The sequence below is a fragment of the Carettochelys insculpta genome, chromosome 3, assembly GCF_033958435.1.
Source record: "Carettochelys insculpta isolate YL-2023 chromosome 3, ASM3395843v1, whole genome shotgun sequence".
NCBI lineage: Eukaryota > Metazoa > Chordata > Testudines > Carettochelyidae > Carettochelys > Carettochelys insculpta.
The window spans coordinates 67,300,336-67,322,212 of NC_134139.1; the positions used below are offsets into that span (position 1 = coordinate 67,300,336).

The 21,877-nt window shown below is 41.4% G+C and overlaps 1 protein-coding gene across 1 annotated transcript; it reads left to right on the top strand.

Annotated features, from left to right (window-relative positions):
* The first annotated feature begins 3,926 nt into the window (after window positions 1-3,926).
* On the top strand, window positions 3,927-19,049 carry HNRNPU (heterogeneous nuclear ribonucleoprotein U). Its single transcript, XM_074990068.1, has 14 exons — window positions 3,927-4,811; window positions 5,703-5,814; window positions 5,931-6,004; window positions 8,929-9,068; window positions 11,000-11,099; window positions 12,202-12,314; window positions 12,778-13,041; window positions 13,374-13,493; window positions 14,085-14,213; window positions 14,592-14,760; window positions 15,293-15,538; window positions 15,805-16,007; window positions 17,803-17,874; window positions 18,207-19,049. The coding sequence occupies exons 1-14, from the start codon at window positions 4,097-4,099 to the stop codon at window positions 18,258-18,260; spliced, it is 2,511 nt and encodes an 836-aa protein (XP_074846169.1). The 5' UTR covers window positions 3,927-4,096; the 3' UTR covers window positions 18,261-19,049.
* Window positions 19,050-21,877: the final 2,828 nt, after the last annotated feature.

Below are 21,877 nucleotides of genomic sequence, written 5' to 3' on the forward strand. Positions count from 1 at the left end.
AGACGTGTGATTAACATTGGTGCTGGGTTTTTATATCGATCGTACTATCCAAGTAACTTTTATTGTGGCAAAGCAGCTTCTGCTAGAACTCTCTGACCTTCAGAGGTTCATAATTTTCCAAATGTGAATGCTTCAGATAAGGAAAACCTCTGTGTGGATTGTCAGAAACAAAGGGTGGTGAAAAGTTGAGTAAAGTCCTTTCATGTGCGTGAGCTACAGAAGAGAAGAGGGGTGAGGAAAGCATATTCCCTTAATTATACTTTTTTAATGGGGCCCGTGCATTTCTTGTGCTGGTACTTGCTGCTACTGAGTACTGGCACCTCGGCAGCCTTAGCCGTAGTATTGGCCGGGAGAAGGGGGAGAGGGGCATATGGCTGAGTACTGGCTCTTTTATTGTATTTTTTTTTAAAAAAAAAAAAAAAAGCCCTAAATAAGGTTAACACAAAGTTAAACTTCTGAAACATTTACAAGACTTAGGACTAGTGAATCTCTTCATTTGGAAAAAATTTTCTTTAACAAAGTGAGTGTATGACGTGAATGTATCTAGCATCAGTATGCTTCTGAAAAGTGACTCCGTACAAAAAGAAAAGCTACACAAGGTTCTGTGTCTGTCATTTTCCATTTTTTATAGGAAAATCTTTTCAAATTGCTAATCACTCAGTCACCTTGGTTTTGAAAATTTTAAACTGGGCTCTTTTCAGACATAATCACCAAAAGCAGAGATGCTGTAGACCAAAACCTGCCATCAGGTATACCTGCGAATAGTGACTGGATGATGTTGTGCACAGGTGTAACCGAAGGCATAGTATGACCCTGCATTTATTACTGTGGTCCAAAACTTCAGGCTTGCCTAGACTACAAGGGCACGGTGACAGTGCTGCAGTGACATTGCTATAGTTATCGCATCGGAATAGGTTTTTCCTCCCCTATAGTTAAGCCAGCATTCCAACAGGCAGTAGCGAGTGGTGCCTATATTGTAGATTAGGATAGAATTTTTCACAAATCTGATTAATGCAGTGTGAATGGTTTGGGTTAAGTAAATCTTTGTTGTGCACGAAAGTTCTTAGCTGTTTTGATCTTCCAGGGTTATAGTGGTATTTAGAGCAATATGAATGTGTTAAGTTGGCAGACATGATTGGATGCATGCAAAACATTGATCTCTTGAGTAAGATGTTTCTTTACAATTTTCTTCACTGTAGGAGGATAGCCCTAAATCAGAATGAGGGTACCATCAACATAGATAAATGTGCTGATAGGTGGATTAAGGCAGGCTCTAGGGGTAGAGTTCTGAAAGTTGACTTTCTGACCGCTGTACAGTCTGAGTGCCGGTGATGCTTTTTAAAGTCACTAATAGTTCTACTTACAACCGCTTCATAAATAAACGATAAGGTTCTGCATCTTTGTTTAGGTGGTGGTTAGTAACATTAGCTGGTCTTTTGTTAATCCACAGGTGGCATGGCTTTGAGCAAGCTCCTGGCCGCATGGGGGAGGAGAGGTACAGCTGAGCTGTTTCGTGTGCTGGTAGAAATTGGCTCCCATGCCATTCTTGGCATATGTGATGGGATGGGAATTGCTGACCCCTGCTCTAGGACTTAGACTAAAATGAACCTATCAACCTGTATAGCTTTGATCTGAAGCTAGGGAGTAAAAGTCCTGGTGAAATCTACGATGTGTGTGTTTCAATGGGCAGCCAGATTACTACATGAATATGATGTTAGGCTCATGGAATTCTGTAACATCAGAACTGAATTCATGGCTTGCTAGGGTTAACCTTCTACCCTTTTTGCTTGCAAAGAGAACCTCGAAAATGTAAACTGAGGCAGGGTTGTCCACAAACTCTAGGAAGGCATCTTGAAGCAATGGTTCTGGCTCTGTCTATACAATGGCCTGAGCTGTTTTCCACAGCTGCTAATGGGAGCTGGGGGTGGCCATTCCAACAGCTGCCAGATAAACAATCTCTCTGGTGGCGTGCCAGTGGCTTACCTGCTGACAAGCCATGTTTGGCTGATGGCCTACAAGTTGCCCACTGTAGTCCTAGATTAAAATATTAAGGTTTGGTTACCTTTCGTAGCTCGCCCTGACCAAACAATGACCTTTCCCCTAGTGCAGATGCAGATTAACACCTTTGACCCCTCTTTAACTGGTCCATCTTGACATGAGCCTCCCCATTTTGGGATTGACTTAACAGCTCTAACTTGATGTAGAAATCTATTACCTTCATTGACACTGCATGAAGGAGCCAGTCCTTGCTGCTGCAACCTCAACATAGCTGAGGGAAGATGTTAAGAGCCTTTTGACAGGGTCATCCTTTCTCCAGGATGGATTTAAACTTTTCTGAGCACTGAGTATTGATCGGATGGCTTTTGTGGACATAGAAAAGTTGTACTGTTTTAATTATACTGATAGAGTTAATATTATAGAACACCCTTAGCGTGGATGCACTGACACTGGTATGGAATTGTTTATACTGTATCAATACATCTTTATTCTAGTTCAGGAAGGAGAATCAGCTATACTAGTATAAGACACTTCTCTGTTAGTATAACTGTGTTTATTTTAGGGGTCAGTCTCTCATAACTATATCAGTTAACAATCATATCCTTAACTTAGTTGGACCATTGTTTTTTGTGTAGATGGAGTCTTGAATTATATTGGTCTAAGCACTTTTGTATTGGCGTAACTGCCCACACTAAAAAATCTTACTGCATGATTAAGGGGATACAATTTTTATAAGTGGACAAGGTGTTAGATCCAGGAGCCTGACTCCTAGTATGCTTGTGATTCTGCAGAGTGAATAAGTGTGAGCTGTGGAGTTTACACTTGGATTCCAATTCTCTTTGGCAATCTGAAGGAAGATTCTGTAGGGAACCTCAGTAACATCCAGAGAGGTGCAGAGATTTATGCATATGGATCAGCTGGCACATGTGATTGGAGCCTTCAGTCCCATAGGCTGACTATACAGCAGAACCCCCAGATACAGAAACTTGACTTGCACATATCTTGGATTAAGGCAACTTTGAAGGGTGGGGAAAATGAATAACTGCTCCACTGGTCAATTTCCCCTCTTCTGTGAATAGGGGGCAGCCCAGGGCCAGACTCCCCATTGCCTGCCACTCACAGGAGATAGGAAATTGACCAGTGCTGCTGCACTGGTCAGTTTCCCTGTCCCCTGGAGTGGTTGGGAGCTGGGAACCAGGTGGCAGGCTAGCTCCCAGCTCCTCCCCGCTGGTGGGAGCTGGGAAACTAACCAGTGATGTGCTCCCCTCCGCTGCAGCCTGGTTCCTGGTTCCTCCCAATTTGCACAGAATTTGGTTAGGTGAGGCTGCCTAGGAATGCAACCCTCACGTAACTCAGGGGCCTACTGTATAATTAATTTTTTTCCAATGGATGACGTAGATGGAGACCACACAGCTTTCTGCAACTGAAGAGACAATACTCCATTTCAACCTTCTTTGGAAGGGGAGACTCCAGCCTCCCTTCCCCACTAAGCAACGTGTCAGGGTTACATGGCCACGGTGCCGGACTGTAGGCTGCAGTTCACAAGCGAGTCAGCTCCTGCTCCTAGTCGCAACCCTGGCCAATGGGTGCTGAGAGCTGCTATTTATAAAGCGAATCCGGGGCAGGGAGCTGGGTTGCTTTAGGGATGACGATACACAGTGGCACAGGCAAGAAGTAACACTGTAGCTCTTGGGTAAGACTCGAGCACTAGTCGCGCTCCCCCTGCGCCGTGAAAGGTCCGTATCGGCCCCTTCCTGGCGCGGGAAAAGCCGGGGCATGGCAAGGTTGCGTGCGCGGGACCATGTATTTACGGTAGTGGGGTTATGAGGCGCTCGGAAGTACTTACGGTAAGCGGGGAAGGGAGGGGAGTATATTGCGTGCGCGGGCGGGGTGGGCACAGAGCTACGTGCGCGCCCCCGCGAGGCGCGTCTCTCCCTCGCGAGCTCGGTGAAAGGATTTGGCGCCAGGCGGGTCCGCTCTGCAGCTGCCGCAGCCGCACGAACCAGCCGCGCCACCCACCCACCCGCCTTCCACCGGGGCCTCGACCCAGCGCCGCCGCCCGACCGAGCCCAGCGCCGCCAGGCACCGCGCCGCCACCATGAGCTGCTCGCCCGTCAACGTGAAGAAGCTGAAGGTGTCGGAGCTGAAGGAGGAGCTGAAAAAGCGGCGTCTCTCCGACAAGGGCCTCAAGGCCGAGCTCATGGAGCGGCTCCAGGCCGCGCTAGACCAGGAGGAGGCCGGCGGGGGAGGCCCCGCCAGCAGCGCGGGGGAGCCCGGCAACGGCAGCATGGAAGGGGAGGCGGCCGAGATCGGCCACGGGGGAGGCCCCGACCAGGCCGCGGCCTCCACCGCCGAGGACGACGACGAGGAAGGGATGGAGGCGGCCTATGGCGACGCCATGGAGCTGGGCGAGGAGAACGGCGAGCGGGCGGGGGCCGAGGGCGGCCCGATGGAGGAGGAGGCGGGCGGCTCGGAGGAGGAGGAAGAGGAGGATGAGAACGGCGACGACCAGGGCTTTCAGGAGGGGGAGGACGAGCTCGCCGACGAGGAGGAGGCTGAGGCGGGTGACACTAACGGGCACGGGGAGCAGCAGCCCCCGCAGCAGCAACAGCAGCAGCAACAGCTGCCGCCGCTCCTGCAGCCCTCGCCGCGGGCCCCTACCAAGGAGGCCCCCGGCAAAAGCGGCGCCTCGGAACCCCCGGTAGCGGCTCCAGCCGCCTCGGCCGGCCCCGCCAAGTACCAGCCGCAGCAAGAGAAGAAGAAAGCGGAAGGCGGCGGCGGAGGCGGCCGCCCCGGGCCCCAGGCTGTCGGCGGTGAGTGCGCGGCCGCGGCCTCCCCGTGCTGGGCGGGGGAGGGGAGGCTCGCGGTTTAGTACGAGATCTCGGCCCGCCAAGGGCTTCGCGCCCCTTCTGCCTGCGGCGGCCGCGCCGGACCCCAGGCGTGGGGGAGGGGTCGCTGCGCGAGGCTGTGAGGGAGGGCGGGACCGTTGCGCCGAGCGCGGGGGCGGGCGGGCGGGCGAGGGGAATGGGCTGCTGCGCCGTGGGGGGAGGGGCGGTTCCGGAGGGGCCGCTGGGGCGCGCTGTATTGTGCAAACGAAGGCTGGGCCGCGTGACGCTACTTCCGGTTTGGCCGTTCCTCGGGATCGCGTTTTTGGAACGTTCCATACAATGGAGGCGGAATCCCCTCTGCGGCCAGGCCCCAGGCGGAGCTGCCGCGTCCGCGAGCTGCGCCTGGCCACGCGGAGTGGGAGGCCCTGTAGTGCTTTTGTGCGCAGGTTCGCTCTGCCCGAAGGGGAGGGGAAGGAGGATGTAAGTGGTCTATTCAGTTGAACGAGTTATTGGTTTCCCTTTTGCTTTACCTTCCAGTGTCCCGAACAAAACAGGTGTCTTTTCTGCGTGGGGCCAGTATACAGGACTTAATGTTATCTTCCCCATTTGTCACAAATCTAACAATTCATTTCAGACCACAACATTGTCAGATGTGCAAATAGGACAGCTCTGCAATATTTTTATAGATTTTTTTTCTCTAATTTTAAGATATTTCTACATAGTATATGTATATAATTTTCAGGCACCAAAGTGGCACGTTATTAAAATCTGAATTCGAAACCTAACATTTAGGGAAATACTAATTCCTAAAAATGGGAAGATTGCAGCTTTCAAGGGGACTTTAAAAGCATTTTTCACTTAAATTACTTCCTGTAGGCGATACTAAAACAGAACAAAAGCCTGGTGATAAAAAGAGAGGTGTGAAGAGACCACGTGAAGACCATGGTCGAGGATACTTTGAATACATTGAGGAAAACAAGTACAGCAGGTAGAGAAACTTTAAAACACTAAATATTAGATGTTTATGAAAAGCACTGAAAGCTGAGTATTGATTACAATGTAAAATAGTTACGGAAAACATCTTGAGTTTTATTATTTTTGTAGGGCCAAATCTCCTCAACCACCTGTTGAAGAAGAAGATGAACAGTTTGATGACACAATGGTTTGTCTTGATACTTGTAAGTAAATCTGCTTTTCAACTCATCTTGTAAAGTTTCCCATTTTTTTTTCCTTTATAATTAGCTTGCTGAATTATAGTAGGAATATGCTGGTTGACTTTCACCACTAAAAGTGACTTCTGAAGGACTTCAGAATGGGTTTGTGCCGCTTTTCTGCATTTGTGTTAGGTAAAGAGAGACTGTGAAAGGCTTTATTTGTTTTATTCCCTGTATGATTTTTCTTAATTTTCCAAATATCAACCCTTATTTTGCTGTTGAAATTATGTGGGGAAGGGGTTTCAGAGTGCCTTTGGTAAATGAGTATGTGAAATCTATTTAATAAATCACTTGTTACAGAAGCAGGTGTTAACGTGAGATTCAAAGTTGGGAGGAGAGAATGCAGACAGGGCATAAACCACAGTAGAAGTAAACTGTGTGCTGATTTAGATGGAGAACTTAATTATGAAATGGTATGTACAGTCTGTTTTACAGTTCAGCCTTTGTAACTGGAGTGGGAAGAAGCAGTTTACCTCCATTTCATAGATTAAACAGATTGCTGAGAGTATGTATTATGAAGTAACCCTGCTGATGCTAATAAATTAGAATCAACTTCTGATTGGTGCAGTCATTAGTTCAAAGCATGAATGTTAGTGTGTGAATTCTTACCACTTGTGTACAAACCTTGAACAGCCAAAACTTCCCATCTGTACATTTGTAATGTGAACTGAATGTTAGTGTAAGAATTAGTTCAGCACTAGTATGTGCAGTTCAAATCACGTACTACTCTACAGAAGTCAAGCACGTGACACATTTATAAATGGGGGGCAGAATGACCAACTCTTGAGCCCTTGTTGTTGCCTTTAAGGGCTAAGTAGGGGAGAGACTGCTTTTTTTGAGTTGATGTGGCATTAGTATCTAATGGTCTCTGTATAAACAATACTGTATTTTCTATAGTGCTTTGACACAAAATGATAGTTACTTTGTCAACTTAAAAAAAGGGGAGGGGAGAGCTTTATCCATTCTGTTAGACACATCCTTCGCTCCTATTAAAGGGACAACGGGTTAGATTGTACTTGACTAATAGTTTCATGCATGGCATCAGTGTTGCTAGATTACCTCAACCGAACAAAAAGAAATACTTTATATTCCAGTTTGTCACCTATTCCTACTCTTCATGGAAAATCTTTAGAAAATTTGGATTCACAGTCACATCAACAGACAATGTAGCTTTAGCTGTAAATTATGAAATGTAAAGGGTTGGTTGAGCTTTTCTGGAAACTGCCTAGCAGTTAAGTCAGTCTGATCGTGTCTTGATAAGCTAGTTTTCATTCTTAATTTAAAACTTAATTATAAGCAGTTTTTTGTAATGATAGGACTTTCAGGGTGCTAGTAAAAATAGTGACGTGCACTGGTGGACAGTACTTTCTACAGAGTTCATGAGTTTTTAGATTGCATTCTGTTTCTACTGATGTCAGCTTCTGAGCAACTTTGATCCAGATTATATATCCCTGACGCTTTTTTGTATGAAAGTCTTTGTTTTAAATTCAAAACCTTTACTTCTATAAAAAAACAGATCAGCAACACACTTTATACAGTTTCTCTTCAGCTTAAGTTTCTGGTTTGCATGCAGTCGTAGATAGTGTATCAAGTGCTCTGAGAACTATGGATGAAAAGTACTAGTACAACATTTAAATTCACTTGCAAACATTGTGGTAGATGAGAGTGACTCCATACAAACCAACAATTCTGGTAATACAAAGATCCTTAAATCCTAGATCTCAAGTACCTTTGTTCTGTTCAGACTTTGTCAGTTAAGGATATCCCAAGATGCACTGCGGAAAATTACAGTTCCTTGTGTCTTGGCTGGTTCTGTTAACTTTTTAAATCTTACCTGCTCTTGTAAATGTAAAACATAAGTGGGAAAGCAAGACTAGCGCATGAACAAGATATGTATTGATTGCTGAATTTCAGCGAGGTTGGGGCTTGTAGTATGTTCTCGGGCCCTACAATGGCTACTTTCCCACTCATCATGTGCCCAAGTGATGTTGTATTGTTGAGGTTTTAGACCTATTTTTTTTTTTTTTGCTCTCTGTTGCTTCCATGGTATTACTAGCTTCAGTTTTGACATGTGCTTCATGTCAAATTTGTGCCTGTGCTTTGACAGGAAATTACAGTATGTGCCATTTTTCCCCCTTTTTTGAAGGATTATCTCCTGCTGTGCCTGGTATAAGCTACCTGTATCTAATCTGGAGTGTTTTAACTGACTTGAATTTAACATGGCTACTTGTTATAATGTAGACTGTCACATGCAAGCGGCAAATGTTAACGCTCTTCTTTGTATAAACTATTCACCTCAAGCACTAATAAAGTGCTATTTTTGCCCCTCAAGTTACCTGTTACACCACATTGTAAATAGAAGTTAGAAATAAACTTTAAGCATTAACATGGAGAGCCACTAGCAACAAGTTTTCATTGGAAATGGAAACTTTAGTAAATGTGTAAAACTGATTTAAGATGACGCTTGTTAGGCTTCCTTGGGGCTTTCTCGTTGACCAGATATCTGAAACACGGTGCTGGGAAAGTACCAATAATTTAGCAAATCAACAGGCTTATTGGAATTTTAGTGTGTGTATCCAGGAGCAGGAGAACTGTGTTCCAGTCTCTCAGGTGGAATAAGGGGGGGCGGGGGGGAAATGTGACTTAAAGGTGTATGCAAAAAATTTCTAGTGTGAGTGTCTAGCGTTTGTATTTAAAACTGCATCTGGGCATCTAAATAATTGGCTTATTCTTATGAGTGTTGCGCCCACATGCAACATTTGTTGACTTCAAAAGTTGTCAGTTTAGAAAGTCAAATCACCCATGTAAGCACCTGAAATTAGACACTACAGGTTGTTATAAGCTAGTCCATTTAAAGCAGTGAACAATGTGATTATTTTTTTGGACAGATAACTGCGACCTACATTTCAAAATCTCAAGAGACCGTTTCAGTGCTTCCTCTCTGACCATGGAAAGTTTTGCCTTTCTCTGGGCTGGAGGTAGAGCCTCCTATGGAGTTGCTAAAGGCAAAGTCTGCTTTGAAATGAAGGTAAATCAGATTCTTACTGGTTAGTGGCAAATAACCTTGGATGCATTAAAACTTTCTTTAAGCTATTGCTCATCTTGGTATGCCTGGAATTTTACACAATATAATTCCAGTTAGTTATAGCTAGCTTGGATGGAATTTTTAATAATTTTCTCTGATAAGATTAAATTTTATTTTAAAACATGAAAACAATTAATTTAGTTGGCAAAATTGTTTCCTTTTTCATGGTTAGTGCAAAGTGCAGGGATTGATGTTTAAAGCTACACGCCTCAAACAAGGCTTGAAAAAAATTACATAACGCCAACTAGCCAAGACAACATGCCACCTGTGTTGCAAAGCAGAAGTGTGCAGAGTGTGGGGAGAGGTGCTTCTTTGGGGGCTGCAAAATTTCATAAGAATGGTGGGGTGCAGCAAAGTCCAGCTCCTGGCAGCTGTAATGTTATCAGCAAGGGACAAAGCTGGCCTTGATGGAAGGAGTCCCAGCGAGGCATGTGCCCCCACCACTCTCACTATTACTGGGCCACTGCCCCTTTAAGACAGGGGCATGTGTGCCGTTGCCACTCTCCCCACAGCCCAGCATCTGATCCCACTCCTGCCCTGCAAGAGGACAGTGTGTACAATGGGGCAGGAAGAAGCCCTTTAACCTAGTTCCCCAGCACCGGACTTGTTTCACCCAGATTTTTTTTTAAAATGTCACCCCAGATTAGGGGGATCATTAATCTTTTCCACATATCCCCTGCTCCTGTGGCTTTCTCAGCCAGCACCAAGGGGGTGCAGTGCATCATTTCCAGGAGGTCGCCACTCATTTCCATGGGGAGGGGTTGGAGTGGGAAGCTGCTAGTTTGCAGGGATTAAAAGTGAGGCCCAGTGTAAAAAGCTGGCTCACCCCTAGTCTAGAGGAATACGAGGGTATTGTATAATCTACCTTTAGGCCATGTCTTGTATGCTTAGTCTTTTCCTTACATGAACCCCATGCACATGCCTAGAATTGGTTTTTGTTGTCCTTCTATTCAGTGCTCTGAAGCCTCCCAGCTGCTGCAAGGGTTGGTGGTTGGGTATCTCCATTTACCAGGTTTCCTTAGTAAATTATTCTTGGGTGCCTGTTGCCATGGCCATTAATGCTAGCTCATAACTCAAGCAGCCCCAGTGTGAGTGCTCCGGTTGTCTTGTCTGTCTTCAAGTCAGTTTCATTCTGTTTATATGACTTTGAAGAGCAGAAGATTCTTTTTAGTGTTCACTTTGAACAACTTGCCAAAGCTCTGAGCAGCAGAAAACTTGGCTACATGTTCACGGAGATGTAAGAGAAGAGTGTGTTTGGCTTTTTTTAATCATAAGAGTAATACTTTTTTAAACAAAGCATAGGTTCTGTGAAAGATAGCATTTGTCTAAAGACCTGTTCGCTACAAGTCTCAGTTCCTTTCTCTCAAATATGTATTGTCTTTGTGTCGCCACAGCTGAAACACTGGCTTGCTTACTTCATGTAATAATGCAGTTTATTCTAGTCAATAAGGTACAGATTATTGTTCGCACTCTTATGTACACAGAATACTGACGTTACTATGCAAAGAGGAGTGACATTTTTCCCCTCCAGCAATACTACTAATTTTTAAAGTTGTAGGGGCTCCTTGTGTAAACTTCCCAGCCCCCCATAAACAAAGCTCTTGAAGTCTCTCACCCTTTATGACCCTAGCCAGAGGATATAAATATTTTGGTAACTGGCTCGTAGTCCCAGAAAACTTACTCTTTCCCTACTCCGGTCTCCCTTCACCCTCACCCCAAAATAAAAGCCTGCGAATGTGGTATGCTCCTATTTATACTTATTATTTTGTATTATTGTCTCTTATTCCAAGCTTCAAAGTGTTACCTTCAGGAATCTCTTTTACCTGAACCTCATATTTTATGTCACTTTTTAATCAATTTTTGTTCAAAAACAGGTTACAGAGAAGATTCCTGTTAAACATCTCTATACAAAAGATATTGACATACATGAAGTACGGGTGGGCTGGTCACTGAGTACAAGTGGAATGTTGCTTGGTAAGACTACAGAATGTCAGTCTGTGTTTCTTAAATCTAGCTAAAATTTGTTCAGCCTATTGGTGATGGTAGTCATTGGGTCAGGGGATTCTGTGCAGACGGTGGCTTTGAAAAAAAGATATGTCTCTTGGGCCAAAACAAGTTGTTTTTTGAATATCAGAAGTTTCATCTGTCTGAGTTTGCAAGAACTGTGCTTCCCTTTTAATGATTTAAAAGGGGGGCCTGTATAAATTCTGTATAATCCTTGCTCTCCACATACCAGTCTTGTGCTGATGGCACACTGGCTATGAAGAGTAGATTGCTAAAACACGTATGTTGGCACAAGTATAGAGAGAGAAATGTGTATTCCTCACAAATTATCAGCAGAAAATAATGGTGTGTTTAGTCACTTCAGAAATTAGACAAGAAAAGAATACTCTGCTGGATGAAAGGAAACTTTTTCTCCTCGTATTCAAATATTCAGATTGCAGAGTAACAGCCATTGTTGGCGAGACACCTCCTCTGTACCTAGTGTTCAGAGTTCCCTTTTGTTTCTGGTGCACAATCACTTCTTCAGAATTTAAGATGCAGTTTTAATACACATCTGCTGCACTTTTGAAAAGTTCACTATTGAACAACGAGTAATCTGGAGCAGCATCTGGTATAGGTTCCTTCTTAAAGCTAGATTTTTAGCTACCATCTAATTTATTTCAGGAAATATCAAACGTTTTTAAAAATCTAAAGCCATAGTCCATTTTTGACAGTTTACAAGGTAGACTTTAGGATTGTAGCATGTTACTGGAGTGCAAAAAGATGCTCAAGACATTCAGGTTGTAACAAAGCCTGTGGTGTAATTTTTATTTATTTCTATTACACACACACACACTCACTCTTTAGAAACTGCTGAAAACCAGGCTGCCTTAGAGTAACTTTAGAATATCTGATTTCTTTGTTTTCAGTGTCTAGCTGCATTTTTCTCTTGTTCCTAGTAATGGTCTAGGGTGAAATACTTGTCAAATGAGACATAGCATGGTTTATTTGAATGAAATAACTCTTGTGCATCTAGAACAAGACTGCAGCTAGTTACTGTAGCTTTTCTCTAAGTGGTTTCTCCTTTCACCAGGTGAAGAAGAATTTTCTTATGGATATTCTTTAAAAGGAATAAAGACTTGCAATTGTGAGACTGAAGACTTCGGTGAGAAGTTTGATGAAAATGATGTGATTGGGTGTTTTGCTGTAAGTGTTTGGTTTTTTTTTTTTCCCCTCCCCCCCCCCCCCCCCCCCAACCCCGGCACTATTTCCGTATTTTTTTAAACTTGAACTTCCTAGCTTAGTTACATGGGATGGGCTGACCTAGTATTTCCAAAATACTGGAGTAAGATGCTTTATCTTAAACATTCTGGCAGATTTTCTTAATGTTGCTACAATATTTGATGCTGAGCTAGATGCTTTCTGTATATGTGTAAAAGATGATGATCAATCTGTTTTATCTTACGAGCTGCGATTTTCTTAAGTCTAGCAAAACTTTACCTATGATTGGTTACTTGTATTTGCCCTCCCCGCCCAAAAAAAGACCTTCTGAGATTTCATCATGTCTTTATGAAAGAAAACGAATTAATTCTATACAATGCACTTAGTTTTACTAACTTTGATCTTTATACTAGTTTGAGCGAAACTTTTTGGTGTCATGTATTAACAGAATTTTGAAGGTGATGAAGTGGAACTCTCCTATTCCAAGAATGGGCAGGATCTTGGTGTTGCCTTCAAAATCAGTAAAGAAGTGCTTGATGGGCGACCACTTTTCCCACATGTTCTGTGCCATAACTGCGCAATTGAATTCAACTTTGGTCAAAAGGATGAACCCTATTTTCCTGTACCTGAAGAGTATACCTTCATCCAGAAGGTTCCCGTAGAAGATCGGGTCAGAGGGCCGAAGGGACCTGAGCACAAGAAAGACTGTGAGGTAGGTGTGATCTTAAAACTAATTTTTAAGCATGTTAAGCTAATTGGACTAATTGTTGAAAACCATACTACGTTTTGGCCATCTGTGTGGATGATAATTCTCCAAACAGGTATCTTATGACATTAAAATGGCCAATCCCAAAAAGCTTAACCATTTTGTAAACTTTAACAGCTTATATTTGGGCTGATTCTAGTGTTTCTCCATTTTTAACTAAATAAATCAAAGGAATAATTGGCATAATTGTGGCAACTTTTTTCAGACTCTTCTAATTAGTACAGCTTCTATATTTGGCATTGCACTTAAAGTGTAATATTTTAACCATGTCATAATAGGTGGTGATGATGATTGGCTTGCCTGGAGCTGGGAAAACAACATGGGTTTCCAAACATGCAGCAGAAAACCCTGGAAAATACAATATCCTTGGAACCAATACAATTATGGACAAAATGATGGTAAATTGATAGTGGTGGGACTGAGGTCTGTTGGTAAATTTACCAAGGTTGAATACTTCATTTTTTTTTTTTTTTTTTTTTTTCCTCCCATGCTCTTTTGATACTTAAAATCACAAACTAGAAATAGTTGCTTGCATTTTGGGAGACTTAAGGAATTTTAACTAAAAATATATATAGCATGAATTGGAGCAGGCTTCTGCACCTTGTCCTTAGGAGAAATCCAGATTTTTTTGGGCTGACCTGTTGTTAAATAAAATGTTTGGTTTTTATTCTAGTCCCATTTTTGAGGAGGAGTTATATCTCTAACTTCTGACATGGATTGTAATGTAGTAGTTACTGCTTTTGCATCTCTTCTGTAATTATAAAGAGAAATATAACTTGTTTGCCATAGACTTTTAAAAAAAGAAAAAAAGGAATTACTGTTCTTTTTATGAGGCATTTGTTAAGAATTCCAATTAGAATGAGTTTGCATTGCCTCATTTGGCTTAAGGGTGTTTTTTGATGCCTTCATTGCCAAGTAAAAGCATTTAACAAAGGAGTTAGGTCAGCAACAAATCCGTGCTATTATAACTTCGGAAAATGTTTCTCTAGGTTGCAGGTTTTAAGCGACAGATGGCTGACACTGGAAAACTGAACACACTATTGCAGAGAGCTCCCCAGTGTCTTGGCAAGTTCATTGAGATTGCCGCTCGTAAGAAGCGGAACTTCATTTTGGATCAGGTATAAGCTAGTGTATGAAATTAATTTCAAAATTAGAATAGAAGAAGTAAGGGGGTTTCAGAGTTAGAATGTAGCAGCTATTTGTTGCGCTCTTCCACTTTCCTGTTTTACCTCCATAAGGAGGCAGAAAGTTGGACTGTACAGCAAGTGGTTTTTAATCTTGTCACATTTTAAACTGTTTTTCCAAATTATGGGTTGTTTGAGGGAAATAGTGTTTAGAGTTGAGACTTTGTAAAGTTGCACCATACTACATCTTTCCACGTACATGTAAAAGTCATTGCAAGCTCTTGTAGAGATGAAACTTATACACCATAAGTTTAACTTCCTTTAGTTCTGACAATGACAGCTACGTGTAGTAAGTTACTGCATTTTTTTCAGACAAATGTGTCTGCAGCTGCGCAGAGGAGAAAAATGTGCCTGTTTGCAGGCTTCCAGCGCAAAGCAGTTGTTGTATGCCCAAATGATGAAGACTACAAGCAAAGAACACAAAAGAAGGCAGAGGTGGAGGGAAAAGATCTTCCAGAGCATGCAGTTCTCAAAATGAAAGGCATGGACCATAATCCTGTACTGTGTTTTAGGATGTTGAGTATCTGTTTAAAGGAATCATGTAAATTTTTAGACTTCAAATTTGCTTACCTTAAAACAGTTACACTAAAACCTAGAAACTGGAAGACTATTGTAGCTTTGTAAGACAACACTATATTGTGTATTCCCTCTGCTGCAGTCTTTAACACTACTCAGTCATGCTGATATGCTTCATGCAGATGCACAAAGCTGTCGTGGCATAAAGTGCCCTATTTTAAAAAAAAAAAAAAAAAAAAAAAAAAAAATTAAACATGCTTGGCAGACATTGATGTTTTTGTTCTGGGTGCAGGTTTCAAAAATCAGTAGGCAGAATATTTGCTAGCTATGGATAGTATTAGCAACTTCTTGGCGAACTGTTTTTCACTTACTGCTTCTGTCTTCATATTGAGTGATTTTGGTTTCTGGAATTTTGTCCCTACTCTTGTAGGAGAGAGGAATGGGTTTTATTTTACCTGAGTAGGTATTCTGAACATCCAGTATTTCCTCCTTGATAGGAAACTTCACGCTGCCAGAGGTAGCAGAATGTTTTGATGAAATAACCTACGTAGAATTACAGAAGGAGGAGGCTCAGAAGCTCTTGGAACAATATAAAGAAGAAAGTAAAAAAGCTCTGCCTCCTGAAAAGAAGCAGAACACTGGCTCAAAGAAGAGTAACAAAAAAAGTGGTAAAAATCAGTTTAACAGAGGTGGCCAGAGAGGACGTGGAGGATTCAACATGCGTGGCAACTTCAGAGGAGGAGGTAGGCCTAAAACCAGACCTGTTCACACCAAAGCCAGATATGCCTATAAAGTTAACCTTTGACTGACTGACTGGCTGTTTCATTTTAATCAATTAGGTAGGGATCAGGAGTTTCCTATTTGGGCTCTGTTTCATTTGAAGCCTGTGAACTTGGCATTCAAATCAATTAGGCAAAAAGACCCTTCCTGAAAATGCAGTAGGTGTAAAACATAGGGTTTGAGACATGGCTGCTATATAAGAAAATTGTTTTTGTTTTTCTTCCCACAGTTCCTGGGAATCGCGGTGGATACAACAGGAGAGGTGGCAATATGCCTCAGAGAGGAGGAGGTGGTGGTGGTGGTGGTGGTGGCAGCAGTGGTGCAATTGGCTATCCATACCCTCGAGGTCCTGTCTTTCCAAGCAGGGGTGGTTACTCAAACAGAGGAAACTATAACAGAGGTGGAATGCCTAACAGGGGGAACTACAACCAGGTAGGTAACACACTCTATTGCACTAAAGGTAACCTACCAGTTGTATACCATGCAACCATTCTAATAAACTGCCTTAATGATTTTCAAATGTACAAGCAAGTTGCTTATTTAACAAATCATCTGTGATAATGGCATGGTGAATGTGTTTAAAAAGTCCAGTCTAATTTAGGTAATACTGGTGGAAGTATCTAGAACACTTGCTAAGACATGGTACCAAATCTTTCAGTATGGTTAGAGCTGGTGTATTTTATGCCTTTACTTGTTCCTATTAAATCAGTAGAATTGTAGAGCTCTTGTTTCACTGAGCACAGTGCCTCAATTTCTCATGCTTCCACAATATTTTTTCCTGTTTTATGAAAGCTGCAAGCTGTGGTCTAAGCACTCCACTGTTAGCCCATCCATCAGTAGTTCGTTGAGGCCTAACATTAGTGAGGGCAATTCATTGCTGCCTCAACCACATCTGAGGAGGAATGTAGGAAGCTGACTTCCTACATTAATTTAACTGATCTGATAGAATTACGTCAGAGACAATACTCATGTAAAATGTTTTGCATGCTTTTTCAGAACCATTCTCACATAATAGTAATACATTGAAACGAATGTGTTTATGAAATGTGGAGGTGTGTGGGCTCAGAACTATGGGAGCTGCCCTATCCAGACTACTGAGCCTTGAAATAAGCACTAGGGACTGTGTATGTGGAACTCAATGTGTGCACTGCAAGTTTTACAGATATTCAGGGCTCTCCAGACACTGTGTTGCAAGTAAGGTGAAATGTGCCTGAAGAAATAGGTTTTAAACAAAATGGGTGCAATAGGGTAATGGGAATTTCAACTAGTTCAACCCAAAGTGTGCATTGCTCTCATTTATTTATTAGGAGGGGGCCATAGAACCTTATGACTAGCCATTGGGGGAATGATCTAATGGCAGAATACCTCAATTAAGCACAGTGCTTAAAGCACTCTTAAACAGGATAGTGAGGCAATAAATACTGAAAGCATTGATTTCTTGCTATTCCAAATGGCAAATAGCAATACCCATTGTCTGACTATAGTAGGTGGTCCATGTATTGTAATGTATTCATGGAATGCTAAGCAAAGGGCAAAATAAGTGCTCAAGCTAAAACTTCCTCTTGTAGACATAATCATGTTCTAAAACTATTGTGAGGATCTCTTAATAACAGTTTAGGATCTGAACAGCACCAGGAACTTAAATTGCTACCTTTTCTAATGGAGAGACTTCTGTAGATGTGTTTAACAGTCCAAGGTAATTCAATGTAACTTTTGAAGAGCCAGCAGATGGAGCTAGTAGACTTATTGACAAACTCCCCAAACACTGATGTTAAGCCACAATTTCCTATTTTTTTTTTTTTAGTATTTTGAAAATTCTAAAGTACACTTCCATAGGGTGTCTCATGGCAAACTCTGCACCTTTTATTCACTGTTAAATGAACCCTCTCTTGGATGATACAACAGCCTTATCGCAACTGTAAGATTTCTATACATGGAAGGATAGTGGAACTTGGTGCATTTGTAGCTGTCCTGGTGATATTTAGCCTGCTGTAAACAAGAGTCTAAACTGGTTTTGCCAGATTTTTAACCAGCAGCAGTTGAGAATGACTGGCTTATGAAACCCCAAAGCCCAGTATAAATGAGACAATGAAGAGAAGTTTTCAGTATCTCTGCGAAGTTTGTACCATGACAGTTGCACCATTGAGTTTTGGATTTTAATGTATAGCCCTTTGTAATGTGGCCTAAAACAGAAATGGTAGTGCTCTAACACACTTCCTTGTTACAGAATTTCAGAGGAAGGGGAAATAATCGTGGCTACAAAAACCAATCTCAGGGCTACAACCAATGGCAGCAGGGTGTAAGTAACTTTTTGAGACTTTTTTTGGAATTGGCTCACGTGTGAAAATGCTGTGCAGAGTTGTCTGAAAGCTATCCTTGTTTAAGATACTTTGTGTTCCAGCTGTTCATTGGTTATAATGGTTGTCAATGTATTTGGTGTCAATATGGCATTACATTAAACAAAATGAAGATTCTCATCTCACACTTCACGTACTACTGCCAACTGACAAGTTAGAAATCTTCCCTGATTAGTTAGCCATCTAATTTTCATGTAAATGTATTTGCACTATAGGAAAGCGAGCTGAGTATCTGGTTGTGGTTTAAAATTAATTATGTATCCATCTATTACAGCAATTCTGGGGTCAGAAGCCATGGAGTCAGCATTATCACCAAGGATATTATTGAATACCCAAATAAACGAACTGATACATATTTCTCCAAAACCTTCACAAGAAGTCGACTGTTTTTCTTTAGTAGGCTAACTTTTTAAACATTCCACAAGAGGAAGTGCCTGCGGGTTCCTTTTTTAGAAGCTTTGTGGGTTGAGTTTTTCTTTTCTTTTTTTTTGTACATTTTTAATTGCAGTTTTAAAGTGATTCGTAAGAGAACCTCAGCATTGTGCACGATAAGAGAATGTGTCAGTATTTCAGGGTTCTACATTTTATCTGTAAAATGTGACTTTTTTTTTTTTTTACCACAACAAAAGTAAAACGTTGCTTTGTACCTGGTGTCTTTTTATTAAAGAATTTTCTCCTTTTTCCTCCCCCAATTTCTAGGAAACAGTCGTGAGTCATTGTCACAATTGAATAGAAATGTTTGCAACCAGTTTCATGTAGAGGCTCGTAGTGGCCCTCATGAATATGATGAGACTATGTAATGCTCATATTACACTCCATCCTCTCTATGCAGTTTCTGGGTGGAGGGAGTGGGAAAAGTAAGATTCTGGCAATAACTGGAAGGGTTTTATAACATTGAAGTTGAGCAAAATTGGGAGCACAAAGGAAACCTGGACCTAAATAGTGAAGGTGGAGTGCATTCAGAGAGCTCTTAAAGTGTAAAATTTGGTTGCATTAATTGTGAAGGCTCAAACTTGTGAAGGTTCAGCACCATGAATTCTTTTCCATTTGTTCTGCATTTTGATTCTGAAAAGAAGCTGGCTTTGCCCATTTCTTATTAAACAAAACTTGTTGTAAATCCAGTTGTCTAATGGGATCTATATGAAGTTAGCTGTGTGTCTGTATAACCCTTTTCCCTAAAAATACTGTATACCTAGTGTGCTTGTAGTAGTTACTCCACCATTTTTGTAAGCTAATGAAACTGTGAGTCACCCATTTTATATCTAATTTTTAATCATGTCAATTCTCAAATGGGTGTATCTCCTTAGCCTGCTGATTCCTTTTTCTCTTTTAAAAAAAGTAGGTGGAGAAATTTAACTTTAGACGTTTGTTTGCAATAAAATAAATTCATTTTACTCTTGTTCTGGGATTCTCGCCATCAAGGTCTAAAATCCCTTTATAATTCTCTTCAGAAGAAGAGGAAGGTACGAACTATGGGGGACAGCGCCATTTATTTACTCAATGCACTCTGGAACATTGAAGTGAAAACTGGTGGCTGCTATAGCAGAAACACTGGAGTGGGATTTTGTTGCTGTGGAAAACTTGCTTGCAAAGGAATGATATTTCACTCTTAAAACTGTTAACCTATTTGACAAAAAAGCTTTAATGAAGCTTGCAACACTGTACTGTCATGGAAGTTAACGTTACCACTCCGTGTGATCTTAAACCTTTCACCGCTCTTGAAGGAAGTCTTTTTTTTTTTTTTTTTTTTAAAACACCTGAAGTGAAGAGGTTTAACAAATATTTGAACCTTCTCAAACTGAGATCATGAGAGAAATATACATCCTGTCTATAAATCAGTCTACTGCATTAATCATATGTAAAGATGCAGTCTCTTATATGGAATATGCTGGTGACTGTATAAATCAGTTTAAAGACATACAGCACTTGGTGTGAAATAGAAAATAGGGAAGGGGAAAAAACAGGCCTATTCTTTAACGTTGTATGGTCCACTTCGATTGTAGAAGCACTGTTTAACTGTAAACAAATTTTCCTAATGTGCAGGCTAAGAATTAGCTGCCTTCAACAAGTCACAGTATGTTGGCAAGATGATATATCCACCATAATTCTAGTTTTAGATCACTAGTAAATTCACCTTATTACTAGTACAAAAACAAAAGGACTTGGATCACTGTGTTCCAGCTTTAAAAGCTAAAAAACATTGTTAAAAACTGACACTGTCCTGATAGGTAGGTAGTGTGCTACACTTAAAACAGTTTTTTTCTTTAAAATACCACTTTTTTAGTAAAAGGAGTCGTGTGGTGGTGAAGTTTGGAAATACTTCAGTTGTCTAACATTAAGAATTTGTACCCATAGCAGCAGATTAGATACAACTTGTACCCTCCACCCCCAAAAACTTTTTGGGAAGGAGGTGATTTCTTTGAGGGAAAACAAATTCATGTGGTGATGTGAATGACTAAACCATTTTTTTTCCATACAGACACGATATTGAAGATAAGAGGAACTCTTAACCACTGCCTGTCCATGACTGGGACTCAAGCAGTTTGAGTACTCTTTGTCATAAGTAACCACCATTTTTCTGCATGCTGTTAAGTCCTGGTTTTATAGAGACATTTTCCTTTAGACTTTAGACAGCAAACATAACAGCACGTATTCTAGGATGATGCGTGGATTGTTCTCGTTTAGAACACCAGTGTGTGGTTCTGAAAGGTATCTCCTGAGGATGCTGCAATTTGAATAGCACAGACCTTCCAAATGCAGTAAAAATGCTTTCTTTAAAAATTCCCTTAGAAAACTTTGAACAAACATCTTTAATCAGCTTAAGAGCTGGTGAGGATACAAGAGAAGCTGACATTTGAACATCTCTTGTGATTCGTATAACTGAGTCATTTGCATTGTTAAAATCTAGATTGTTAGAAGTTGTTCAGAAAGCTATGGTTAAAGCTTAGAGAAATCTTTGTTGAGAGTTCAAGTGTGAAGTAGGTGTGTTTATTTAAAAAAAAAAAATTGGTCAGCCTTAGCAAAGGTCAGTTTTTTTCTATAATTACAGTGGCTCTGAAGGTCAGAAAACTAAACTTATAAATTCATTGGGCTGGCTATAGTAGTATATGAAAGTAGGAAAGTTAACAGGAGAGGGAGAATAGAAATTAAGGGGTGCTTAAAATCTAGCCAGATCACAGAAGTCATTTCTCATCTGACCAAATGCATGTATTTGGCATTTAAACTTTGAGGCTGAGTAAAGACAGGGGTAACACATTCCTGAGAAACATAATAATTACACACCCCACCCCCATGTTAGTGATCTCCTGGGTTACAAAAACTGCCCCCCCCATGCTTGTTTAAAAAATGACTTGCCAAAAAGCTGCAGTTGCAGCCTGTCCATTGCTAAAGAGAAGGCCTAGACAATTTGCTTGGGGTTGAGTTGATAAGTAAAACTAATGCTGCTTCAGTGTGTAAGTCACAGCTGTAGACTGTCACCAAAGAGGGTGTGCCATCTGGCTTAAATAACCATTTGTATGTTAAGGCCTTGTTTACACAAGAAAAAAAACATTTTACTGCAGTTGAATTGCTGCTGGCTGTGCTGTGAGTGTTCATAATAAAATGGGTTCCTGTTTTACCTCCATGTCATGAAAAGTCCAGGAGCTGCAGTGATAGTATAACAGGAAGATTTTCTTCACAAAAAACAAGCAGCCTTGTAGCACCTTAGACTTAACAAATTTAAGTAACTAATTTAGTAATTTTAGTTACTTAAATTTGTTAGCCTTTAAGGTGCTACAGGACTGCTTGTTTTTGTGAAGTTAGAGACTTAGCCCAGCTACCCTTCTGGTAGATTTCTTAATAGTTCAATGTAGACATGGCTTCATTTTACACCTACTAGCAGTTCTGCTAACATACATAGTGTTCAGGCTTTAATGACTTGTCTGGTAAAATTGCTTGAGTCTTTTG

Bases quoted from the DNA above. Each gene is read 5' to 3' on its own strand.
- HNRNPU (XM_074990068.1), top strand. From the start codon at position 4,097: ATGAGCTGCTCGCCCGTCAACGTGAAGAAGCTGAAGGTGTCGGAGCTG. The intron at 5,815-5,930 runs GTAGAGAAACTT...TTATTTTTGTAG, and splicing joins GAGGAAAACAAGTACAGCAG to GGCCAAATCTCCTCAACCAC. The intron at 13,042-13,373 runs GTAGGTGTGATC...ATGTCATAATAG, and splicing joins AGCACAAGAAAGACTGTGAG to GTGGTGATGATGATTGGCTT.